General features: G+C 42.1%; 1 protein-coding gene across 11 annotated transcripts in view; it reads left to right on the top strand.

Moving 5' to 3' along the window:
* Window positions 1–16,939, top strand: part of PRDM15 (PR/SET domain 15) — a 42,153-nt gene that overhangs the window by 4,584 nt on the left and 20,630 nt on the right. For 5 of the 11 annotated variants that reach the window (XM_082303767.1, XM_082303773.1, XM_082303770.1 and 2 more), the window contains exons 2-10: window positions 640–685; window positions 4,046–4,139; window positions 7,990–8,143; window positions 9,008–9,260; window positions 10,453–10,575; window positions 13,183–13,281; window positions 14,051–14,275; window positions 14,964–15,099; window positions 16,199–16,380. In XM_082303767.1, coding sequence (XP_082159893.1) covers window positions 649–685; window positions 4,046–4,139; window positions 7,990–8,143; window positions 9,008–9,260; window positions 10,453–10,575; window positions 13,183–13,281; window positions 14,051–14,275; window positions 14,964–15,099; window positions 16,199–16,380 — 1,303 coding nt within the window. In that variant the 5' untranslated portion in view covers window positions 640–648. Of the gene's footprint in view, window positions 1–639; window positions 686–4,045; window positions 4,140–7,989; window positions 8,144–9,007; window positions 9,261–10,452; window positions 10,576–13,182; window positions 13,282–14,050; window positions 14,276–14,963; window positions 15,100–16,198; window positions 16,381–16,939 lie in introns of those variants that run through there. The other 6 variants (XM_082303774.1, XM_082303776.1, XM_082303775.1 and 3 more) reach the window with 6 other exon arrangements.

Below are 16,939 nucleotides of genomic sequence, written 5' to 3' on the forward strand. Positions count from 1 at the left end.
GAGTTACCATTTCATGCAAGATCAGTGACAGACTGGATTTGTTTTCCCAGGTTTTCTTGATGCTTGTTACCACAGTATACCTTTGCCTTTGGAACAAATCTGTGATTGTGTCTGCAGTTTTTAGGCTCTTAAGATTATTGTGTTCATTTAATAAGTAATCCACCTTTCAAAGATAATTTTTTAACCTACTGTTCAATAAAATGTTGCACTGAACGAGATGGGCCTTGTTTCTGCAGCGGTGGTTGCTGGCCTGGTTAGTCCTCTGGCCCTGCTTGTTCTGAGGCTCCACAGGAGCTCATAGCAGGGGGTGCAGGGACGCACAGGGGTGGCTGGAGGTTGGCGAGAGGAGGGATGGGGAACGGCATGAGACAGCATTGCCTCCGAGAGAAATGCCTGTGAACCTGCAGACATTTAGGCTTCTTGGTAGTGATTTCAGCAACACATGTAATGATACAGCAGTCGTTGGGGGATTTTTAGCAACTTGAATTTCTTTAACTTTCCATTGATACTCCTGCAGGGGCAGTAATGTGTTTGGGTATGCTCTGGGTCAGTCAGCATCATTGCTCTGTAAAGGGATATTTCAATCGTATGGAAAGTAAAAGTCATTCAGAACTAACTTAATCTTTTGTATTTTGGCAGATTTAAAAAATGGCTGAAGATGGCAGTGATGAGACTATGTTTATTTGTAAGTATTAGAAAAGAAAATGATCTGCTTCTCATGATGCGACTTGTCTACCCAGAATGTTTGGAATTAAAGACTGAAACAGACTAAGTTTTTATTTAGAAAAGTATTTATGTAAAGGAAGCTCAAACAGCTTATAGAGGAGTAGAGAGAAAGTTGCTAATTTTAAGCATACGCATTCTCCTGGTTTTGTTGGCAAACACACAGAGAGACCTCTGAATGTGAGTTAGCAGAACAGCTTTTTCATGGTTGAAGTAAGTGAAATTGAAGGCCTAACATTAGTCTAAGCTGTTCATTTGTACAGCCAGCTTTAGCAACCAGAGGTGTCTGTGGGGAACTCTGACCTCTAGCCTGAGTTGAAGATCTGCACCTCCACAGGAGGAGGATGCAAGCTTGTTATTCCTTCTGGACAAGCACAGTTTGAGATGCACTGACTGCCCTGACAAGTCTCCCCTCATGGTATTCACTGTGCTTTCTTGTGCCCCTGTGGCTAGGCCTGTGCTTCACGCAGCTCGCCTTTGTGATCTGCCTTCTACGTAACCCTGTGTGCCAGACTGGGCTTGGTGATCGGGGGTCTGGACTTACGGGGTCACGGCATGTGAAGAGAGGCTGCAGCGGTGGTGTGTCCAGGGAGTGTGGTGGGCAGAGTCCCATGCTTGATGGAGATTGGCTAGTAGGCTTGTTTCCCAGTGGCATACTAGCCCTGCAGACTCTCCTTTGTCACCAGCCTGGACGTGCAGGATCTGGTGTTACAGTGGAAAAAAGTTAAGAGATGTAGAGTCCGCTTACCTACTTGTATGAGCAGAGAGGGCCCAGATATTGTGCATCTGATCTGGGAAAAGCAGAATGAAGCATGTGTCTTTGGTGGTATGGATCCACAGTCTTTTACCCTTGATGGCTCCACAGCTGCACATTAACCTTATGGCAACTATATCGGAAAGAAAGTTGCACTTCCACCACAAATTCACCAGGGTTCCTTCAAAAATAGTGTTGACTCGATAGGCATTTTTATTGAGTTGCAGATACCAGTGGTGAAGTTACCTTATCTTCCCCTTCATAAAAAGACCCTGGTGGATAGCAACAAGGATTGGGATGTGATACCGTTCCCTAATTGAACAGATAGAAGGTGTCACGCAACACGATTTTCCCCCTTCCAGTGGAGGCTGTGGTCATTGAATTTCTTGAGCTTTCTTGTGCTCTCTCTAAGTTTTTCCCATGGGATGTGGGGACTGCTTATGTTCTGAAAAAGTGAGTTGTTATAAATGATATGGTGCACTCCCATAGTTAACATCATTGAATATGTATTTCATAGACATAAGAGTGTTTTGGAATATTTTTTATAGAAGTCTGTGAATATACTCCCCCCCAGGGTATTTTACCATTTATCCCCATGCTTAGTTTTGTATTTCTCCTGTGGCCGTAATCTCTTGATAGTGTCACATATGGTGAGTGTAACAGCCCTGGGGAATGTCTGCTGTAAGGCACCCCTTAGATTTTGAGAGACATGCTACACAGTGTCAGTATCATATTCCCCTTGCTTTGATCATTCATCCGCAAAGGAGTGAGAGAAATGCATAGCTTGTTCCTGCATGTGGTTTTGGACAGTGCTGTCTGCACCTTGTTGAACCTGTGCGGTGGCTATCTTTGCAGAAGTGAGGGGTGCCTACGTGCAGTCGAAAGATAAGGGGAATGACTAAGTGCTTCGTTTCCTTTGGCAGCAAAGCCAGTTTAAGAAGCTGTCACTCTGGCTATTCCTTCCTGTCCCAGTTGGTTATGACAACCCTTTGTGGATGATAATCCAGTTCTTTTCAGCAGCCTGGTTTACACATTCCTCTGTGGCTCCTCCACCCTCTCTGGTTTTGGAAATTTGTATTTAGCCCAGATTATTTCAGTAATATTAAGTGCAGTGTGAGCTACAGGCACACCTAAGGGGGGCGGTGGCATGGTAAACAGCGCAGGACGGGGGAGGCCATTTTGCTGTGGGCTTGGCTTTGATGCTGGTGCTATGTGGATAGCATTTGCCTGCTGATCCTTTCCTCTGATACAGCTATCTGGTGCTGTACAGCAAACTGGACTGGGGAATTCATGCAGCTGAAAAATAAACTGATGGGAAAAACTGGTTGTTTTGCTCCTTGGTTCACCAGAAGGCCGCACAAACAGCTGTATGGGAAGCAGCGGCCAGGCTTGGGGGTTGCACGAGCTGGTACTGCCGTTTGTCAAATGTATGTGGATTTTCACTACTAAGCTGTTTTTGTTGCCAGAGAAAAAACAACGTGGAGCTGTGTTATTGTAGTTTGGGATCCCTTTTCCACGTCTTAGAAGAAATCCTTTTGTTAGTTCACTGGGACAAATACTGGGAGGGAGAATTTTCCGGTTAAGAGTAGAGTAGCTTTACTGGGGGGGCATACCCTGGAATGAAATATCTTTTGTCCTGTTCTCTTTCCAAACAAGATGTAACCACCCTCTACTTTGCATCCTTACTGGGGTTACCTGACTTGCCCTCGTGAGTGTGGAGCTCAGATGGAAATCGCACTATAGGAATATAAGCCCCATGCCATGATCTCTTCTTAAGCTGTGTCAGCAGCTGACCAGGCAGGGCAGTTTGACAGCTATTTTTCATAGTGAAGCAAAATATATGCATTTGAAATCCTGTAGAAAGCCTCAAGTTATCCTGGTCTGAAAATTGTTTCTTGGGAACCATTCAGTTCTGGGTAATTTACAGCCACTTAAACTAAAAGTCAATTTAGGTAAGTTGACAGTCAATTAAGAAGTGGCCAAAGTGTATTGTGCAGCCAGCTGACTTGTTTGGAAAGGCACCAGAAGGTATCTTGGAGGTATCTCTCCCTGCGCTGTGGGTGAGGAGTGTGAGCGGGCCAGGTGCAGCTGCAGGGAGAGCTGGGCTCCCACTGTGTGCTTGTGCCCTCCTGAGGCCCCGTGCCAGTTCTGCTGCTGTTGCTAAAAAGACCAGGCTACCCAAGCTGTTTCTAAAAGCCTGGATTCTGGTGAAGGCAGCAATGTGGTTTTCTTTAGCTGCTAGGTGTTATATCTGAAGAATAATGCCATCTTGAAGCAGAATATTTACCGTGGATGTAAAGCAATTACTTGCTTTTGAGAGACAATTTAAACAATTGTCCCCTGATAGTGCTGATCACAGTGTTTGTTATCTCACCTGCACAGGTGCCAGCTATCAACGTGATGTTCAATTATACATGTTCTTTTAAGCAATATAAATAAACATCTGCTTCTGTATGTATGTATTTTGCCTGGTGCTAAATTTAGTATTTGGCTCCTGAAAAAAGGAGACAGCTATCTTACAAAAGTGTTTTCCATCAGCCTTTCTGTATGCTATCTGCTTCCTTGCAGGGTGCGAGGACTGTGGGCAGTACCATGATTCAGAGTGTCCTGAGCTGGGCCCAGTGGTGACAGTCAAAGACTCCTTTGTATTGAGCAGGGCAAGGTAAGGAACGTCTGTGTTAGTTCTGACTGACCCAACACCCATGTTAGTTCTTTAAAACATAATTGCTGTTTAATGGGTGTCGCGCTGACAGCTGAAAAGTGAAGTCCCAATCTGTGGAAAGCACGTGGCCTTGATTAAATAGAAAAATTGATGCACACACTTAAGTGCACACACTCTACTGAATTGAAGCCAAAAAATAACTTGCTGCTCATCAGGACTTGGCTTCTTTGCTGAAGTTTCTGGCAAGAAGTCAGGTGGTGCTAGATGGGGTGATGACTTCTGTCTTGGGCAAGTACCTGCAACTTTTTCCCCTCCTCGGATGTACTGTATTAGTTTCAGAAAAGTGTGTGAGGATTTCTCATTCGTGTGAATGGTTGTGTCCTCCTGCTTGGTATAACCTCTGTAGTTCCTCCACTGAGAAGCAAAACGAGTTGTTATTATTGTGAGTCTTCATGAATGATTAGGGGTAATGCTTCTGTCAGAAAATCTGTGACAGGACAGCAGAAACATTTGTGCTGGCCAAAAGAAACAGATAGACTAAGTCTAATTAGGAGAAAACAACACTGAGTAGTGATTTTTATGGAGAAAGGTAATGAGGCATTGTCAGCAAAATTCATATTAAGGTGTAAAATGTAAGGCTAAGGAAAAGAAACAACTGTCGTGACAATGTAGTACAAATCCAACAAGGGAAGAAAGTTCAAATGGCTTCATGTATTATGTAAAGTGTTTAGGGCTTCCATATTTCTTCTTGGGAAGTCACGGACAGAAAACATGGGCACATGGGCAGCAAGTCTGACACATGCTGGCTACATAGGCCATACTGTGTATTCCCAGGATCATTTTCTAACAAATACTGAATGTGCTGGGTCTGCCACATGAGTGCCATGACCCCTCTCTGCCCAGGCAGGATGCTTCTGGTGTCCCACAATGTACGTTGGCTGCACACGTGCACGAGCTGTAGCTGTTTTTCTGGGCCTTCCCAGGAAAGGAAGCTCCCTGCAGCTCCTGCCAGGCACTGCCTTCCCATGTCTGGAAACCCACTGCGGATGAACTCCTGCAGCAAGTGTTAGTGGGGACTACTCTCTTTAACAGTCCTGACACTAGAGGTGCTTTGTTCTTGAGCGCAATTTCAAAATGCCTATAGGAGTCACAGAAAATGGGGATGGAGGTGCTTTTCTTATACATGGAAACTAGGCAGTGCAGTAAGTCTCTAGCCCATACTAAGCAGATTCAATGACAAGTTAAACTATTATTTCTTACCTTTTATTTTTTTTTCTTTCTTTCCTTGCAATTTAATGCTCTTATTTATTTGTGTGGTGGAGAATTACCATAGTGTCCAGATGTTCCAACTGTGAACGTGTGCAAATATGGTGCATGCACTGGTTTTCAGCTTTTTCTGACGTGCAGATGCGTTAAGTGTTTCCTAGTGGAAGTGTTCGCTGCTGGGTAGTGGATTTGAAAGCAGAGTTTAAAAATGGCCGTGTTACAGAAAAGTGTATTTATTTTCCTGAAGAGTTTACAGCTGAAAACAGGTAAGACAAGAAAGAGAAAGAAGAAATGTAATTGCAGCCTTTATTTTACATCTGGGGGACAGTAGCTGAGAGAGTGAGGTGTCTGAGGTTGAGGGCAAGTTTAACCACAAACTGGATATGAATCTCTTAAAAATCAGTCTAGTTGCTTAACCACATGATTGTTGTTTCCTCTGTCCTACTAAAAAGATAAAATGAATACTTTATGGTTAGAAAGGAAGTGTGAAGAAACGTTTCTTGAACTTCACTGTCTCTAACATTGCATATTCTGTTATTAAAACGGAAAGCATTTTTTCAGTTCATTTGCTTACCACTAAGATTGCAATCTTTTTGTATTTCTCTTCATCTAGACAGGAAAACGGATCTGCCAGTGTCAACTTCTATAGAGTAGTCAGTAGCCTGTCTGATTATTTTTAGCTCTTCATCTGTTAGCACAGAGCTGAAAAAACAGGGTTGTGTTTGCTGTCTGTAAAACCAATGTGGTGGTTCCACTTATTTTGGAAGCTATTCTCTGTGTATTATACGTAGTAACAATATTTACTACATATAGTTCTTCTCAGAAGCTTGTTTGGTAAATAAGAGAGGCAGTGAGCACAGAAGCACTTGAGATCAGTGTTTGTAATAAGGGGGCTAAAAGACAGAAAGGAAATTTACAGGGCTTTCATCTTGAGGGCTATGATCTGATTAAGTATGTAAGGTTTTAAAAATTGGGGAGAAATATAGCTTATTTTTTAAAATAAGCCTGATCAAAACCAAAGTACTGTAGAGTCACAGGATAATTCATTTTGGAAGAAGTCTCAGGATATTCCAGTCAGAACTAATATCCAGGCTGAACTGCTCGTTTTTCATTTTTATGTGTATTGTCTCTTCTGCTCTTGCTGCGCGCCCCTGCGAAGAACCTGACTCCTTCGTCTCAGTGACGTCTCTGTAGGTGTGCACGGGTGGCTGTTTGGGCCCCCACAGCCATCTCTTCCCCAGGCTAATCAAGCCCCTGCTTCCTCAGCCTCTCCTTGCAGGGTGACTACTCTAGCCACTGGCAATCCTGGTGGCCCTCCCCTGAGCTTGCTCTGGTTTGTCAGTGTCTTTCCCCTATTGGGGACCGAAAACAGGAGGCAACAGATAGATGGGATCTAGCAAGTGCAGAGCAGAGGGGGACAGTCACTTACCTCGATCTGTTGGCTGCTCCTGTTCATGCCATTCAGGATGCGTCTGGCCCTCTTTGCTGCTGGGACATGCTATGGCCTCATGTTCAGCTTGCTGCCTACCACCATCCCTAGGGTCTTTCTCCCAGCCGGTACCATCACCAGGGCTTCTTCCTTCCCAGGTGCAGGACGTTGCATTTGTCCTTGGAATTTCATATGGTTCCTGTCAATGTATCTCTCCAGGCTATCCAGGTCCCTCTGGACAGCAGTCCTGCCCTCAGATGTATTGACTGTGCCCCTCAGGTAGTGTGATCTGCAAACTTGATGAGAGTGCACTCCATTGCCCCTTCTAGATTGTTGATAAAGGTGTTAAATAGGACAGGTACCAGCACAAACCTCTGCTATACCCCAGTTGTTACTGGCCTTCAGGCAGAGTAAGAACCATTGACCATGACTCTCTAAGCCTGACCACCCAACAAGTTATTTACTCTAGTAGTTGTGTACCCATTCAGACCATAACATCCCAACTTGGATACAAGAATATCATCAGAGATAGCGTTGAAAGCCTTACTAAAATCAAGGGAAATGACATCCACTGCTCTTCTGTCATCCACAAACCTGATCATTTTATCCTGGAAGGGAAATGGTTTGTCAGGCATGAGTTGCCCTTAATTAATCCATGGTGATTGTTTCCAGACACCTTCACCTTATGTGCCCATAAATGCCTCGCAAAAGGTCTTGTTCCATGATTTTCCCAGAGTCTGAAGTGAGGCCGACCAATCTGTAGTTCCTTGTATCACCCTTTTGGCCTTTTCTGAAGATGGGTGCAGCATCTGTCTTTCTCCAGTCATCAGACTCCTCCCCTGATGCCCATGATCTTTCCAAGATGATAGAGAGTAGTCTCGCTATGGTATTGGACTGCTCTGTCAGCACCCTCAGGTGCAGCCTGTCAGGTCCCTGGGCTTACATGACTTTCTCAAGTAACCACTGACTCAGCCCGCCTCCACTGCTGGTAGTTGTTCTCCTCTGTTTATTTATAAATACTCGTAGAAATCAGAAAAAATGTTTTCTGTCACTGGAGATTGGAGAAATAGATACTGACTTCTTTCTTCCATGGATTCCTGCAGTTTTGTCCCATGTGTAATTGGTTTTTTCCTCAATTCTCTCTTCAATTCTTAGATCATCTCTGCCTTCTAATTTGGAGATAAGACAATTGGAAGATGGGACTGAAGGAGTATTTGCTCTGACTCAGCTAGTGAAACGTACCCAGTTTGGCCCATTCGAATCCAAGAGAGTTGCCAAGCTGGAAAAAGAATCCGTTTTTCCCCTGAAGGTAAGACATGGCACATGAAAAGCAATAACAGGGTCAGTTTTACCCATGGTGATTTTATGCTATCTACCACTATGGAAAAAGATGTGTTTAGGGGGCTTATTTGGGACATCTTTTAGGCATGCCCTATAATGGACTACCTAAACAAGCATTCTCTGGGCAAGATACAGAAGAACCAAACTAAATGCTCATTCTGCATGTTTGAGGTGAACACCCTTATAGGAGACAGGGCTAGGATACAGTCAGCAAAACTGCTTGTCTTTCACTTTCTGCATGTGATGATACAAGAGGGACAATGACTGTAGCAGTTCATTTCAGTTGTTTTAATGAGTCTCTTCGATTTGATTGTATTTGTTTAATGAGCGACATATGCATTAGGTTTACGGAACATGCAGAATAATTTTTTTTTTTCTGTCTTGCATTTGTTTTATTCTTCTCTTGACAACTTTTGGTGGGAAAAATGCTATGGTAACAATTGAATTCAGTCTTACATTTTCAATAATACCTAACTCAGAAGTAAAGATTTAGAAATGTGACGCAGGCTGATGGGTGTTTCACGGCGTACTGTTTGGATTCCCCTGCATTCTCCTGTATTCAGTCATTCAAATTTTGTGAGAAACTGGTGGCTATAGCACGAATTCTTAGGATAGCGGTTCAGTTTGTTCCCATCCTGCCCCTGGTAGTCTGTCTCAGACTTACTCATCTGAAGATGTGACTGATACGTGAAACATGCTTGATGCAAGTGTTGAGGCTTGCTTTTTCTCTGATGTACGTTGAATGGAAGCAATTGCAAAAGCAGAAAATAAAAATTTTTCTTAACTTTCTATTATTTGTTAGGTTTTATTATATGCATATTTTGCTTGGCAGGTGTTCCAGAAGGATGGGCCCCTGGTGTATTTTGACACCTCAAATGAAGATGATTGCAACTGGATGATGATGGTGCGACCAGCCACCGAGTATGAGCATCAAAACTTAACTGCCTTCCAGCATGACAATGATATTTACTTCACCACCTCCCGGGACATCCCACCAGGAACTGAGCTGCGAGTGTGGTATGCAGCTTTTTACGCCAAAAAAATGGAAAAGCCAGTGCTGAAGCAGGTCACTAGTATTGCCAATGGTATGTGTGGGGGGCCTTTTTTTCTTCCTAAGGGCCCAGTCCTGATAGGGACTGATAGTCCGCTACTGTTGTAGTTGACAGTGCTGTTTATCAATTAGGCTCTAACCCTGAATTTGTTAGCCTTTAAAGTCAGGTTAACCTTCATACGTGGTTGCCCTACAAGAAGAAAGCATAGATTTTTCACCATGATATGTCTGAGGTTTTGAAAACGGATGGCCTAGTTGATGATTCAGCCTCTTCAGAGTCAGCAAACTGGATAAATCTTTCTTAACTAAAGAACTGGTGGCTACATCAAAAACATTTCTGGGTAGAAGAGCAAAGGAACCCAAGTGTCAGTGTAAATCTAAACATATATGCAGATTTGCTAAGGAAGTCATCCTTCTTCAGTTGTTGTGAAAATGTTTAACTTTTGCTCAGAACTGTTATACAGTTCTAAAATACTACTTTTATCTTATGCAGCCTTATGTGGGACCAACTAGAATAAGATAAGCTCAAGAGTGAACTGCCATTCCACATGATTGCTTGTGCGTTGGCAAAGAAAAGCAGCAGAATTTTTAGAATATGAATTAGAATTGCCAGAAGTCTTTGTTCCTCTGCCCCTTCATTTTCTTCTACTTTTGCATTTCTGCAGCTAAAAGGCATGATCCTTTACCATTGCAAGGGCATTTTGTTTCTGATCTTGAGTTGAGGGTACTGCCCAAATGGTATTACTGCTATGCTGAGTATAATTTGGGGTGACAAATGGCTTGGGGAGAGGCCATTGCCATCAGCATGCTTTATGGCTGGTTTTGATGGTAAGCACAGTCTTAAGTGCTACAGCTGAATCAATGCAGTTAACAGGTTTCTGAATTCTAAGATGTTTTCGTTTGCTGTTAACTGAGAGGTTTCATCTTTTTCCTCTTCAGTTTAATCTGTTCATGTATTTTTGTGTGCATATGGGTATTTAAAAATACTGTTCAGCTACATCCTGCTTTCTCTGTTCAGCCTTTTCACTATATACTCCAGACCGTGACAGGCACATTATATGAGATTCAGGCATAAGAATGTTCTGGTTAGGATTTTACATGAGAATGTTTTGTGCAGGAATGCTATAGGGCAAAACTTTCTGACTATCGTTACTGCCCTCAGCACAGAGCAAGAAAATCAAAGGGTCTGGAAAGTAAAGAAAAGGAACTGTTTTTCCTCTTTACAGATATGTGCTTGGTAGTGATGGAATCTGATAAAGAGGGGAATAAAATCTCTTCAAAACCTTCGTCTGCTGTCTTCCCCCATAAAAAAACAAAGAAATCCAGCATACCAGCAGCTGATCCAGCAGGTATGCAAAATTACGGTATTTTTAAGGGAAATAGAGGACAGATATAGATCTGAAGAGCTGTTAGGTGTACCACTTCTATGCCGATATTATGGTTATATAACTTTCAGCAAATATTAACTTAGAGAGGATTTGGAAGTCTGGATTTTTCTTTTTATTTTCATGGGCACAGTGCTTAAAATACATATGCAGGTTAAAAAGTGACGGAGGGGGTGCTAAACCTTTAGGCAGATGATTTTCATGAAAACCACAACTGATTCTGACTTTGGAGGTGGTTAGTGTTGGGGTGGGGGGAATTCCGAAGAAAATCTTTAGACTTTCTGTGCAAAGCGTAATAGTTCAAGTGATCAGGTTCTAGAAGAAAACAGGAGACACTGAATGAATGTAAGAACAGTGCTGTTTGCAAATGACAAGAACACTGGCCATCCCCAAATTACAATAATACCAGAAGCCTATTAGGGTTCAGACTGTACTTGATTACAGGAACTCAAATTTAGATAAACTTAAAAGCAATACAGATACTCTTGGCAAAGAACATATGGCTCAGGAAATAACTAATGGCGTCATAGGAACTTGGTCGCCGAGGTTGATTATGAAGCAATGCCCCCTCCCACGCTTTAATTTCTGCTAAGTGGAACAATGATATTAAGAACCCACTTAACACAAATTGCCATGTCTAAAAGTAAACTCAGAGTACGTCGTGTGGAGATCAGGATCAAAAAACAACCATTCTAGGTCTGTTCTTTCAAAAGGTTACTTTGCTAAATTTTGCCTACTAAAAGTAGCCAGGAGGAGGAGAACTGTTGCAGATGTGTACAGAGCAATCCATCAGAAGATCCATTCATTTAACTTGGATGCTGTCATAGCTAAAATGTGAAGTTGACTGGGGAGTTGTCTTTCAATTTGGCATCATTGATTTTTCGGGGTGCAGGGGGAACAACTATGAAGAATTTGAACAGCCTCTCCTACATCCTTCATTCTACCGTCTGAAAGTCCAACTACAATAGAAACAAAATGCCTATTATACTTTGGGAACCCTAAAGTGTTCCCACTGATGTAGTGTTTTGGTGTTTCCGAAACAAAATATGCCTCTCTTGATTCTGACTGCCTCAAGTCATACAAAGCTTTTGCCAACTGACAGATCTGTGCTTCCAAGTAAACTGCATTGCCCTGCCGCTGCCCTGGAAGCCTGAAGAAGTGGGAACCTAAAGAGGACCTGGCAAACCAGTGCACAGCTAGGGTTTCTAGGTTTACTGCTGGAGGCAGCTAAGGAGTAAGGGAAGTGTGGAGTCGGGGACAATTTTCTAAGAGAGACTTCAGTTTTGCAGATAGTGCTTTTTTGGTTTTACTAGCCTGCAACTTCATGAGACAGATGCAGTAGCTTACATGTTGCTTACCAGTCTGACTTTTTTTTTTTTTTTTAAAGTTATGCAGAATCTTGGGGTTTAATTTTGCTGGTTTTGGCCTCCTGGACAGAGCTCTCAAGAGAAGTTCTTTAGGTAGCCTGTGAAGAAGGAATCTCTGTTGCTGAATTGTCTAGTCATTTTTTATTTATTTATTACAGCATGAGATCACACCTCTGTAGTGCTGAACACTGAATGTAATTTGTAGCAGGGAACAACCTCTCCCTCAGAGAATCTTTTATTTTGGTTTAAGAGACAACAGTGAAAAGGAGTAAGTAAGTTTATTGTCCCATTACAGATGAGGTCCTCATCTACAGATGAGGCAGAGAGATATTAAATGACTTGCTAATGATCATACAGGAAGTCTGTGGCAGAAACTGAGGTACAGTTTGAATCTCCTGTGCTGCCATTCACTTAACCTAGTTTCAGTGTCATCCTCCTCTGGGCGAGTTTTGTAGACTGTGGAATATTCAGCTTTGTGTATACCAAAAAATCTCCGAACCAGTCCAGATTTATCAGATCCTCTTGACAGATTTAGACCTATCATCCAAGGAGTTAAAGACAATGGACTGTGAACAGAGTAACTGTTTTCCTCTCTTTTTTCTTTTTTTTTTTCATTCCAGTTCCTTTTTCCCCCTAATTTCTTCTTTTTTTTTTTTTTTAATCTGGCATGAGCTGATATGTTAATTAAAACATGAATACGGTGGTTTCATACAACATCTAATGAATGAAACTGCTCAAAACCTGGTTTTCATTGTCCTCACCCTTTACTTCCTTTAATCCAAATGTTCTTGCTCTGCAATGCTCTTCACAGAGAGCAAGGAGGCTTCTCCTGCTTCTGTCCTCAGCTGACCCAGAAGAGGACTGGTAACCTCAGTTTTAAAGGTGCTAAAAATTGCTTTATATTGTGCCTTTGATAATCACAGTTCTTTAGAAAGTGATAAAGGGACCACGAAGACTTTACAAGAGCACTGATATTCGTTCCTGGCGTCATTTAGTTTCTGTTCTGACTTCTCATCTGTTCTGATGTTTCAAGTGTTCATATTTGGAAAATCCTGAAGTGGTCCCAGCTGCCCCTGTGGGCCTCTTATTGCTTAAATCGTAACTTGTGATACCCAGGGAGTTATTGCAAGATAAACAAAGCTACAGGGATTTACTACCTTCCTATTTTCAAAGCTTTTCTGTATTTCTTCCTGTTGTGATTTAGTGAACACTCCAGAAGGCAGTGGAGCTGCAGAAGCAGAGTCCAGCCAGTGGACATGTAAAGTGTGTTCGTCTGCTTTCCAGGAGCCTCAGCTGCTGACAGGTAAGAAGTGCTAGAAATTCATGAAAGAGTACTGCTCTTCCAGAGCAGGATGCTGTGAAGCGATAACCCTTCCATGATGCAGTAAGATAAAGGTTTTGATTTTTGTGTTCCTTTAAGACAAAGAGTAGCAGGAAAGGTAAAACAGTGATATTTTGGATATGGCAGTGGTCAATCTCTGGGCAAACAATTGTGATGTTCACTCTAGAATAAATAAAACTGTTGTCTAGAAGATGACATGTGAATGTTAGGAATATCAGTGATGGGGAACTGCATGAGCAGTGTACAAGGTCAGTGATGCCAGCTTATACTGAGTGATATTGTCTGTCTGGTGTTTGTGGCACAGAATTAGTAAAGGTCATGAAATATATTTTCTGCATTTCATTTGCAGATATTTTATGCAGTTTTCAAAAGAACTTAGAATATTTAAGAGCTCTGACCATTTGATGAATCATTTTTGAAAAAGGCACTTAGGCTGCTAAATAACTTGGGCATTTGGAAAAATATGCCCATTTTCAGGGGGCGCAACCTTTTTCCAGTGATATCTAACAAGTATCTTAAAAAATTCAGTCCCTGTGAGTAATCATTTCAATGTTTAATAGACTGTATGCTTTTATTCCGGAAGGTATTGCGGCTGCTTTTGAAATAATTTGAAGTGAGTCTGTGCTAAGTGAGGCTGACCTGATAGATAGGCTCAGCTGGATCTATCCCTTTGAGTATTTTGTGACAGTGTCTTTCCTCCTTACTCTCTTGTTCTTTCCCATCCACCCAGAGCACTTGCTGAGTCACCTGGAACAAGCTAAAGGTGCCCCTCAAACCAGCCAACATGAGGCTGTTGCAGAGAAAGCAGCAGAGGCTCCCCCTGTGGATCAGCCAGTGATTTGTGATACAGCCAGTGCCAGTACAGACGCAAGGAGGAAGGCCAGGCGGGGAAGAAAGCCCAAAACAGCAAAAGCAGAAACGCCTCTTGTCGTTGTTGAAGAGAAGGATTCTGCAGGTAAAAGAAAACTTAAGAAAATGCTAAGCACATGCCCTCTCATGTGTCTGTGTTGATGCCTTCTCAGAAAGGCCTAAAAAGTAGCACAGGGACAAGATGGAGGTTTTTAGTTAGATCACTAAAGCAGATGATTTACAAAGTTTTTTAATTATCTCTGAGGTCCTTGTTTATGCTAAATGTTGCAGCATCTACACCTAGATTACCTGCATTCTTCTGTGACAGTTTTAGTAATAGAGAGGCGCAGAGAAACACAGAATAGTGGTTATGAGAGACCTGCCTAGCTTTCTGCAAGAAGGAACAGGAGAGAAAGCATCCTCCCTCTCAAGAGGAGATACCTTCCTCTCTCTACCTTAAGGTTTATTCTTTAAAGGGGCTTTTTTCAGGGCCTTACCTTCCTTTAAAGGAAGTTCTAGTAGGAAATTTCATGATGCATAGTCAACTGACCCCTTAGTAATAGGTTGGAAAGGTAAGAAATTACACCTCTGTAAGAGATGTTGGCTACATCTTACTTGTCATTCAGTAGCCAATTTCTCTATCTTGCAAGTGCTACCTACTCATTAGCAATCCATTATTTGTCATGGACAAATAATATGTTCAGTGCCACATCTCATTACAAGAGTAAATTCCTGCATTTGAGGTTTTATTTCGAGCTATCCACATTAACCCTGTATTTTTATGACATTTGCAGCAGAACGTGTAGCTGACGTTGTAACTGAGGTCCCACCAGAAGAGGTAGCCCTGCCTTCAGCTGCAGAAGAAAGAATTATGGAATTGGTTTTAGGAAAGATGCCTAGCACCACAAATAGCATCAGTTCAGTGACAAAGTAAGTGCTCTGGGATGCAGAATTTCCTCTTAGGCTTAATTAAGATTATGTAGCATGTAACAGCTCTGCTCAACTTCTGGGCCCACAGATGCTCTTTTTTATTAGCGTAAAATTGTTTGATGCTGCTGCTGCTACAAGAGCTGACTTTGAGTGCCACAAAGATGTCTTGTGCACTGGAGGATGGTGCACAGATGGTGAGATATTGGTGGTAGAATTTTGGAGCATAAACCATGACAATTTTATTTTCCATCATGTTACTGCTTTTATTCAGTGTGGTTCCAAAAGCCTCCTGCAGCTGCAAGGTGAAATGTTACTCCCATTGAATATTGGTGAGAAAACAGGCAAAGAGATTTTTGCTAAAAAAATTATGCTAACCATTATTATTCAGTCTTGCTTGTCATCTTAAATCATGAATGACTTCATGTTGATTTGTGCCTGTGATACTTCAGACTTAGAGCAGTGGGAGGGAAAAAAATTCTGTATAACAGAACTTTAGGGAGACTCTTAAGCATCATTTGATTAATTTAGATTCTTTTATGTCTTTTTGTCTTGGTAAAATTGACTTTTTGAATTATTTTTTGTATAATAAAGCACTTGACTTTTCAAAATTGGCTAGTAAAGCTATATATTGAAGTCCTTAGCAGACACACAGCCATCAAAAATGCATTCCAGTAGGTGGTTGTGCTGGGAAACAGAATAGTACTGCTTCTCGGCGCCCTGCTGCCCTCTTATCATATACGCCTTTTGCATGCAAACTGCCAAGCTTTCTAAGCTGAAATAGTGCTAATGTTTTCAGAGGATAAGCAGAACAGATCCTTTATATTCCTCTGAGGGGCCTGCAAAGAGAATCTCTGAGGCTGGTGGCTGCTGCTTTTTTCCTCGTTTGTGCTGGGTGAATATAATTTGGAGCGAGCCCGCTCTGACATCTCCTGCTTCCAGGGGGTGGCCAGGAGGGTGCCTTGGCAATGAGGAAGCTCCAGGCCCCCCTCTCCTGCCAGAAGCTGAGCATAACACTCCTCTAGCTTTTGCCAGCTGGTGGGACTCTTTCTTGCAACCTGTGGGATACCTTTCAGTCCCTGCCTTTCTTTCTCTAATCCAGTAGGTTTGCTCATCACCAAAACACCATGTCCCTCAAAAGAAGTTTAATTCTCTCCAGTAGACATGGTATACGGCGGAAGCTGATAAAACAACTTGGGGAGCACAAGCGAGTCTATCAATGCAGTATCTGCAGTAAGATCTTCCAGAACAGCAGCAACCTCAGCAGACACATCCGTTCTCACGGTGGGTTTGATTTTGCCTCATTTGCGTATTGATTTTGTCTCTTCGTGGTTCCACCTTTGAGTAAAAGAGCTAGGCTATTCTTAGATATTGGGATACGTAATTTTAATAGAACTCTTCTTTCTTTTTTTCTTTTTTTTTTTTTAAACTTTCTCTAGGGAACTCTTTTAGTTCTGCAGACCAAAGCATGAGAAGATAATAGTTGAAAGTTGAGTACTTAAAATTTGAATTTAGCTATATATTTTAAATGGGGGTGAGCACGTGATGGTTTTTCCAAAACTGTTCTTCCCTTTAAATATATACGTATATATCACCCTCCACCTTCACAGGCACATGGGTAACATTGCTGTGTAAATGTCAGCTGAGTGCTTTTCAACTTGCGATCTGCAGTTCCAGGGATCCGTGACCTACTTTAAGGATTCTGTGAAAAATAATCACTGACAAAGGGTGGGGGAACCACACAAAATTGTTGTCAAAATTGTTGGAAAAGGTTAAAATCCGCTATTTGGATCTCCTCAATTACTAAAGCTTCTGATTACTAGCCTGTTCGTTTGTGGTTGCT

Source organism: Platalea leucorodia (genome assembly GCF_965183815.1).
Source record: "Platalea leucorodia genome assembly, chromosome: 2".
Taxonomy (NCBI): domain Eukaryota; kingdom Metazoa; phylum Chordata; class Aves; order Pelecaniformes; family Threskiornithidae; genus Platalea; species Platalea leucorodia.